The 9,342-nt window shown below is 45.6% G+C and overlaps 1 protein-coding gene across 1 annotated transcript; it reads left to right on the top strand.

Annotated features, from left to right (window-relative positions):
* The first annotated feature begins 3,242 nt into the window (after positions 1 to 3,242).
* Positions 3,243 to 4,292, top strand: HAPSTR2 (HUWE1 associated protein modifying stress responses 2). The gene has a single exon (XM_060087977.1). It carries the CDS (start codon positions 3,243 to 3,245, stop codon positions 4,065 to 4,067), a length of 825 nt encoding a protein of 274 aa, XP_059943960.1. The 3' UTR covers positions 4,068 to 4,292.
* Positions 4,293 to 9,342: the final 5,050 nt, after the last annotated feature.

Here is a 9,342-nt window from a genome sequence, read left to right as displayed (position 1 = left end):
GTTTTATTCTCCAAAAAGAATAAGGTCCTTAACACTTATCTTTTAACTTCTTTCATTTCCTAAGGTTGGTGTTTACTTTTGCTTTCAGTCCGACCCATGTACTGATCTGTGTGGTTGTGTATCCAGTTTTGTGTGCCATTCAGCTCTTACAATTACAGGCAACCAAATACTGATATGTAAGGATTGCTTCAGGTGAAAATAGCTACCAGTAATATTGAAAATCATTGACACACTGGGTCCCTTTTTGGTAATGGTACATTGAGAACTGCCAAAAATTAGACTCCTAAGTTTGTGTCCTAACTTATTTCCTAAAACTAATTATCCCTACTTGATATTTAACCTTAGCTATGACATCGGATTTATGGAAGAATGGGGCAGTGGCCAAGGAATATTTTTTTTCCTATAGAAAACTCATTCCTAAACTGTCTCAGTATTTTAAACATCAAAAGTACTTCCATCGAAACACACACAGATAGCATCATTTCCTTACAGCTAGTTAAGATGATCTTTTTTTTGGTTTGGTTTGGTTTCCATTTTCTATTCTTTTTAAAAATTCCTCACATTTTAGACGTATATAGGAGAAAAACCTCAGATAGGTTATCTTGTAAACACACTCTTTGCAATCCGAGGCACTGATAAAACATTAAAAATTTTTGGTGTGATTTTTCTGAATTCTCTCTCGTATAAAATCATTTTCTCTATGGAAGGAGTTGGAGGCTAATTGAATTAGAATTTTTCCCGTTCAGTTGTTTTATTTAAATGTGTTAAGGGCAACAGTGAAAAATATTGATTAAGTCTACCATTATTTCTCAGAAAGAACATATTCCCACACAGTTGTCTGGCTCTGTCTATTATAATAATTTGGTGCAATGGTTTAAAAAGTAGTGGGGTGATAATAATTAGGGTGTGCGACACAGAAATTTCAATGCTGGATTCAACATTTCACCATGCAGGGCAGGAAAATTGCCGACCGGGGCTAGTCAGCTCTAAGTACTAATTAACTAATTAATCAGGTGCTGAAACCAAATGAATGGAGGATACCAGCCAGGCAACTCAAGCCCAAGCAGAGGGTTGTGCTCTTTCAAAGACAGTGCAGTCTTTCTTCTTGGTTTTTAACCCAATCAAAAATGAGGGGAGAAAATAGGATATGGTGTCCTACTGTCGGTCATTTCGCTCCAAGATATTTACTTAGAGAATATAAAATAAAAACATGTGCCTCTGATAATAACTGTGAGGCATCATGTACAGGGCAATCTTAAAGCTCTAGCAAACCCACTATCTCCTTGGCCATGAACTGTTTCAGGGCTGGTATATGTGGGTGTGTGTAGGGCAGTGGGGGGAGAAGGCTCTGCCTTCTTGGGAGTTTTCTTCTACAATATTTTTTTAAACATAGGAGAATGAGAAACGTATTCCTCCTTTTTGGGCTGATCTTAGGTCTTTTGCCTCATCCCTCGTTTATGTAAATGAGAAGAGTCCAATTACACATATGGAAAAAGGGTTTAATGAATCGTGAAAAAGCCCGGTTTGCAGAGAAAGGGCACAATCCCCTCTTCTTCTTCTTCTTCTTCTCTTTTATATTTAACTTAGAAACATGTATTTCTTTCATGAAAGATGAAGCTTAATGATTATATCATTTTTATATACTAAGTTTTATACTTGGGAATTATTAAGCATATTTGCTAGAAGGTTTAGCTTCCATTATCTTTGGAAGGCTTTCTGGAGACTTAGCAAATATTCTACAACAAAAATTGCAAAACTTTTTTTCTAAAATTATAAAAATTATTACGTTGGTTCCTCCCATTTTTGATGTTATTCTTAGCTCAGTGATTTTTCTTAACACAGTTTGATCTGGAATTGTCTGCAATGAAAAAAGGACTGCATCATTACAAGGGGTTGTTACTGAACCCAAGAAAAAGACTTCAGTATCACATACAGTTTTAGCTCAATTTTGGTATTCTTATGGTGTTTTAAGTAGCTAGAATTTTTGGAGTGTTGTAAATTAGGTAAACTTTTTTTTTTCTTTCCTAAAAGGCACTGAATTTTACACTGGAGCAGAAAATCCCGCGTTTGGGATTTCATTTTCCTATTTTCTTTCCTCTTACTTCTTCATCCTGGAATTTTCAGTAATTGAAAGTAAACCGCAAATAAAACCCCCCAACCCATTTTTTTATGACAAAAAACCTTGAAAGAATATGAGGGGAAAAAATCAATGCCATTTATGACCGTAACTCTTAGAATTTGATAAGTATGCAACTAGCCTGGAAAAGGTGCTTTACAGGGACAGCAGTAAAGTTCTAAATCACGACTGGAAGTGCTTTCCGGAGACCCAATCCAGCAACCTTGCTGGGCACTTGGGGAAACTGAGGCCCGAAAAGCGGGGGCGGGGGGGCGGGGGGGAATGCCTGATGTGATTTTTTTTCCTTTACAAAATTACTGCTTCGATCCACGGAAAACAATTTTCCTGGGCACCTACTGTGTGGGGGGCATTGCTGGGATTCAGACTGCCTGCCTATTCACGAGGGCTGTGATCTTTCCACTCTAACCCCCGGCCTTCCCGGATCGGCGCCCTGGATGTGATCGACATCATGAAGTTGCCCCATAATCCTCTCTGGCAACATAGGATGTAAAATTTGATCAGCTCATTGGATGAAGCCGGCAAGTCTCAAAAATGTGTGAAAAGGGGGCCAAGCGGTAGGCAGGCGCCGCGTTGAGGCAGCGCTCCAGCCGGCCCCCCTCCGAGTTCCCAGAGCGGCAGCCGCGGCGGAGCGGGTGTTGGGACCGAGCTGCGGGGCCGCGGCGGCGGTGACCGAGCGGCCGCGGCGGCTGCGGGGAGGCCGCGGCGCCGTTGGGGGGCCGTAGGAGCGGACCGCAGGGCCGGAAGGGGGCAGTGAGGCGGCGCCCGCGGCTGCGGAGTTATCTCCGCGCCGTAGCCGGGGGCCGGGCCGGGCCGGGCCGGGCCGGGCCGGGCGGGGCGGGGCGGGGCGGGGCGGGGCGGGGCGGGGCGGGGCGTGCACTAGGGCCGCGGGCGGCGCGCGCCGGAACAGTTGGCCTCAGGGACCCGCTGCTCGCGCTCCCGCCCGCCGGCGCACGCGGAGGAGGTGGTGGTGGCTGAGGCTGCTGAGGCGGCGGCGGCTGCGGAAGGAGGAGGGGAGCTCGGAGCAGGAGGTGAGGTGGAGGTGGAGGAGAAGAGTAGGCGGAGGAGGAGGCGGCGGTAGCGGAGAGGAGCGGCCAGAAGAAGGAGGATGGAGGAGCAGCTGAAGGAGGGCGAGGCCGAGGAGCACTGGTTCTCTAAGTGGGAACGCCAGTGCCTGGCCGAGGCTGAGCAGGAAGAGGAGTTGCCCCCCGATATGCAGGAGGAGGCGACCCCTGAGGCGGCAGGGCTCAAGAGCGAGAAGCAGAAGCTGTGGCACCTCTTCCAGATCTCAGCTACCTCTGTGGCCCAGCTCTACAAGGATACGGGGTGCCAACAGCCAGGACTCTCCTTGTGGGACCCCTTCCAGAGTGCGGCCACGGCTGTGACCAGCCTCTACAAAGAGAGCGGGGTTGCCCACCAACGAAGTTTTGACCTGGGCATCCAGGTTGGCAACCATCGTCGCATCAAAGATGTGCTGGAATGGGTAAAAAAGGGCCGGAGCACCATTCTTCGAGAAGATCTGATTAGCTTCCTGTGTGGCAAGGTGCCCCCCGCGACTCCGCCACCGCGCGCCCTGAGAACGACCCCGAAGTCACCTGCCGGGGCTCCCAGCCAGGCCGCGGCCACCGAATCCAGCTCGTCGGTGGACGTCGACCTGCAGCCGTTCCACGAGGCCATCGCCCTGCACGGCCTCAGCGGCGCCATGGCCAGCATCAGCGTGCAATCCGGAGCACCCGGCTCCCCGCCTCAAGGCAGCGGTATGGCCGGCGACGGCCACCGAAGAAGTAGCTTCCTCGAGGACGACTCGAACCCCTTCGACTCCGAAGAAGTGGCCCTCCACCTGGACAGTGGGGGGACCCGCAAGCGCACCTCGGCCCAGTGTGGTGATGGCGACACATACTCCCCAGCCCACAAGCGCAACCGAATGGCCTAAACTGGGCTAAACCGCCTCGTGGGTCGCCAGCTGCCATATTGCTCGGCCATCAACTTGCTCGTCAAAAGGGTCCTCGAGACTGTCTCTTCCTTCTCTAAGTTAAACAAAGAGTTCTGTCAGTTTGCCACAAAGAAACGTTAAAAGTATTCCAGGAGAGGCATCGTTATGACTTTGACTTTCCCAAAAATATAATACTAGCAGAGATAAAGTATAATGTAGTAGTTAGCAAGACCGTTGAATGCAGAAGTATCCGGTCAAGCGGGAGCCTGGTCTCATGTTCACATATTTCTTAGCATCTGGCAAAGTTGCTGGTGCTTAATAAATGTTTGTTGACTGAATAAATGTGACCTTATTTAAAAGTCTTAAAGGGGAAGGACTAACAGGTGTTTGCTTGGTTATAGGATACTTTCATCCTTTATTGTTTGGTTGTTTGCTTTAACCGTTTGTTTGTTTTTTTGCCAGTTCAATTACATGTAATCAAAATGAAAAACTTGATATTTTTGTGAAATCTGGAGTTTTCCATTTTTGCTCCATTGTACTATGCACCTAATTTCTAGAAAGAAACTGTGCAAGGTGTACATATTAGCCTGTGAGTTTTCTTTTTTAAAATAGTCATTTTGGTGATTATGTGATGGGGTAAAGTGCTATGATGGTTGGGCAGGTAATACTTGCTATTGAGTCAATTTAATGCTCTTTTTAGGAATATTAAGCCAACAATTGAGAGCCTGAGATCAAAGATGGCATTCCTGGTGGTGGTCCTTTTTCTTAGGGATATAAAAAGTTCCTTTTTCTGAAGTTAAATCTTTTTGGTGATTTCTGTTTTGAAGTGGAAGCCGAAGTAGAATGAATTTCTGGGTTTTATTTAAGGGTATAGCATGATATAATTAAAAGAGCATGAGCTTTGATATTAAAAGGATCACCAGTAGAATACTAGCCCCACAGATTCACTGCATGATTTTGGGCAAATCACTTAATGTCTATTGACCTCAGTTTTCCATCTGTAAAATGGAACTATGTGTCTCCTAAGGTCGTTGTGAGGGTAGGATGAAGTCCATATTTCAAGTACCTAGCACAATGCTTGGCACCTAAAGCATTAATGTTCTCCCTTCTCTATAAATAAAAATCAGTAAAACATTAAAATCCACTACATTTTAGAAAAAGCAGAAAAATAGGTCAACTTAGAAATCAGTAGAATCTCTGGGTTTGAGCTGGAATCTATTGTTATATAGTTGAAACTTGCCTAAATATCCCAGATCTTGTATTAATTATAAGTGTGTTTAGCTCATGAGTTCTCAGCATCATCCCTCTGGATGTTAGGGCAGACTTGTAGTTCCTAAAATTGCCTGAGGGATGCACCTTGCAGCTGGAGAAGTGAAAGATCTACCTCCTCTGGCCTGAAAGAATATGAGAAGCTGGGTAAGGACAGAAAGGGTGTGGAAGTGCAAGTCCTAGGGACACCTAAAAGGCAAAAGTGCTTTTGAATAGGGGTGAGGTGGAGTAGAGGTGATGAAAGGGGTAGACTGGGCGGGGTGGGGAGTGGAGGAGGTGGAAGTGAGGTTATGGAAGGGGTGGGGGGAAGTTAGAACGTGCAAATCTCCCCAGGCTCCCTAGACCAGTGCATAAAATAGCAATAGTATAAATAGATGAGTAATACCTTGCCCTTAGGTTCACATCAAAGAGTTGTTTCTGTTTTGTTAGTGTGACCATTGCAATAGATTTGTAATTGACTAGTGCATTGAAATAATACAACAAAGTGAGTTCCCTAATAGAATAAAGACTTGCAATTGAGGCACTTCACAAGTACATACTGAGGCACCATGCTAGGCCCCAAGAAGGGATGTTAAAAAAACAAAAACAATCCTTATGCTCACAGAGCACATCCTGGCTTGGAAGATAAGTTAATGTAGTCCAGAAAGCACTTCTGATAGTATGCAAAGCACCGAAAGGCTATGCAGAGGAATTCAGAGGCCAGAGGCCTTCCTTACCAAGAGGGTCACAGCTTCTGGAGGAGGTGGCATTTGAACTGGTGCCCAGAAAAATAGGAAGGGAGGGCACAGGCGATACTAGCAGGGGAAGGATATCTAACAAAGTTTGAGAAGGAGGAAAACAGTAAACTGGGTTCAGGGGGCCACAGGTGCTGGGTAGGGGGAGGCAGGGGAGGTAGGGGCCAAAGTACAGGGGGTCTCAAATGCCTGGCTCAGTACATTAGATTCTGTCCTGGGGCAGGTGGGTGACACCACCCAATCTGTGCTGTAGGAAAATTGGTCTGGCAGGATGCCTGGTTGTCCAGTGCTGACACACTGGAGCAGGGGATAACCAGGGTATCCCTGTTGGACGCTCTTTACTGGGGATGTTGCCATTTGGTTAACGAGGATTGTGGCGATATTCAACTTGATGGGGCTTTCTCTGGGAAGCCTTTGCTCACTTATACCCTCCCACACTTCAAACCATACCAGGTAGGAAGCACCTTCAGTGTGTGTTCTGCATTGCTTCTAGGCTGAGAAAACCTTCAGTTCCAGCTGCAGAATCTCTTGGGGGCTAGTCTTGAAGTAACAAAATAGCCATGCCTTTTATCATTCTTCTGCTGCTTGTCTTTGAGAGCCCTCCTCCAGGGAATCACTGGGGCATTCGGGCTGCAAGACTGACTGAGCCACCGCAGCAATTTTAACAGGTAGGTATAGTGAGTTGTAAGAGGGCATGTCAGTATGAGGGCAGGGACCTCATTTGTCTTGTTTCTTTCTGTAATCCCCAGAGCCTAACAGTACCTGATCCACGAGCACACAATAAATATTTATTTAATGAGTGGATGAGTAAGCCCTCATCCAGACCCAGTTATAGCTATTTTCCCTTTCTCTGTTTACCTGCTGCCCAGGCAAGGCACCTGAAGCATATGCTCTAATTTCTAGATGATTCTCCCCTGTGTGCGTTTTCCTAACTATTAGATTCAGCATTTTGCAAAGTGTGGTCAATCCCATGACCACCTCCCTTGAGAATCCCCTGAGTTGCTTATGAAGCTGGCAGCTTCAGAAGCGCCCTCCAGGTGAATTAAAATCTCAGTGGAAGGGTCCGAGAAGTGACCTTCTATCTGGAGGAGGTCTCAGTGATCATGGTGCACAGTGAAGTCTGAAACTCCAGTGACCCCATTGTGAGATTCGTGATTTATTCAAGGGACTCATTGTAGTATATGTGCTGCCGAAGCAAGCACTAAGGGGCTCATTTTAAATTGATCGTTGCTGGTGAACTTTCTGTGCAGGCTTAAAGTGAATCTCCCCATTTGTACATATTATCTTTATCATGACTTTGCATATTTCATACATTTTTCTTCTAGGAGCACAGTTGAGAAGACTGAGGAAAAACGATATTAAGTTACTTATTTTGGTCCTTTCATAGGAGGCTGAGAGAAGGCTCTGACTTCCTCACCACTAGCTGAGTTATCCATTAGACCATTGCTTCCTGATCAAAATTACGAACTGAGAGTCAGGAAACATTGCACTTAGATCACTTTGCCTTTTGTGAAATGATGATGGAGTAGAGGTCAGGGGAGGATTGGTTGTTAATCAGCCTGGGGCTTTGAGGAGGTTTACTGACCTCTTCCAGTAGCATGTGCTTGGTGGGATCCTTCCCAAATTTAGAACCAAGAGGGACCTTAAAGATCATCTAGGGCAGGGTTAACTATTCAGTTTACAAATGGGGCAACTGACCTCACTAGGGAGGGCCACAGTGGCTTATTGGTAAGACTGCTGCCCCCTACCAGGTTCCAGTCCGTTGTTCACGTCCCTAGACCTCCCTTAGTCATATTGTGTATGGCTGTTTAATTAATATGCTGATGATCAAGTGGAGCTAGGAAACTTGTACTGTTGTGAAGCCTCTCTTTACTCTGTTGTGTGTGTGTTTGGGGGAAGCTGTTGGAGTTGTGCATTCAGGGAACATGTCACCCCTTCCCACCACTGCCGCACTCCAGCCACCAGCAAAACTGGGCCACTTAAAGTTTCCTGAACTTTTGATCATCGCTGTCCTCTGGGCCCTTTTACCTTATTGCTTCCTTGGCCTCTGATGCCCTGCCCTAAACTCCTTTTTGTCTACTTCACTCCAACTCAGCCTTCAAAGCTCACCTCAGATTTTACCTTTTTTTTTTTGGATACCTTCCTTGCCCTTCCAAGTTGGGATTAAATGGCCCTCCCCAAAGTTCCCACTTTGGACTTATCATTGTGTTTGTCAGCTTGTGTCTTTGCCCCACTAGATTGTAAACCACCAAGTTTCATCCCAAGAGGGTCTCTTTCCTAGGAGGTGTGTAAGGATCTCCATTACTGCATTTGTAGGCTGAAAAGGCATATTCAACATTACACTATACTTTTTTTTTAAATGAAAGAATTACTGTCATAAAATTATATTGTGGGAAGAAAAGCTCAAAACAGAACTTCGAATGGGGTGGTTTTATTCTATCGGGCATTAAATGTGCTTCCCCAAAGAAGTGTAGCATATAAAAAGTTGTCAACATTCTTTCTCATTTGTAAATATGATTGTACTGTCTCAGGCTTCAGTGGCAAGCATACAGGATACTGGCTTAAGCCTTGACTTTTCCAATAACTGACCTTGAACAAGTCAGCCCTTTTTTTGCTTGATAAATGAAATGAAGGAGTTAGTTGTATTAGATGATCTTTAAGGTCTCCACAAGCTCTGGCACTTTCTGATCTGTGATTTAATTCAATAAGCAGCGGTAGTGATAACCTTCTTTCTGTGATATTCTCATTTAGATTATCTAGTGTCTGACCAGCTGAGTTCTGTGAGCCCCTTGAAATCGGGACTGCTGTGTTGAAACAATTCCAAACCAGGAGACTCACTGGGTGGTAGTGGCATGGCCACTTGTAAGATGGGAATGTATATGCACAGAGCAGCTTACCTTTCTCTCTTTTGGTTCCGTCTTCCTTAGGGGGTCAAGAAGTTAAAAATTTTTTTTTTTTAATACTTAAGGCGTATATTACAGTCAAATGCCTCCTTATTTGGGCACTTTCCTTTCTCAAATATAATAAGTTGATCAGGAGGTTGTTAAACAGAGAGATGAGTTCATAGACTCACTGGACTAAAGGGGGACCTGGAAGGCCACTGACTCCACATGGCCCAACTCTGGCGAGACCTGGGATACAAGCCATCCTGGATCCATGAGCTGCTCTCCTCATCTTAAAGATCTTCTAGGAGAGTCCAAAGCCTTCCTCAGGAGCTGCCAAGCAGGTCTTTCAACCCCAGATTCAGTGTACTTGCCCTCCCGCCTAACTGC

The sequence above is a fragment of the Mesoplodon densirostris genome, chromosome X (genome assembly GCF_025265405.1).
Source record: "Mesoplodon densirostris isolate mMesDen1 chromosome X, mMesDen1 primary haplotype, whole genome shotgun sequence".
Taxonomy (NCBI): domain Eukaryota; kingdom Metazoa; phylum Chordata; class Mammalia; order Artiodactyla; family Ziphiidae; genus Mesoplodon; species Mesoplodon densirostris.
The sequence above is the reverse complement of the archived record's forward strand: the minus strand, read 5'-3'. Positions and strand labels throughout refer to the sequence as shown.

What these genes read in the sequence shown, in the direction of transcription:
- HAPSTR2 (XM_060087977.1), top strand. Translation starts at nt 3,243, where the DNA reads ATGGAGGAGCAGCTGAAGGAGGGCGAGGCCGAGGAGCACTGGTTCTCT.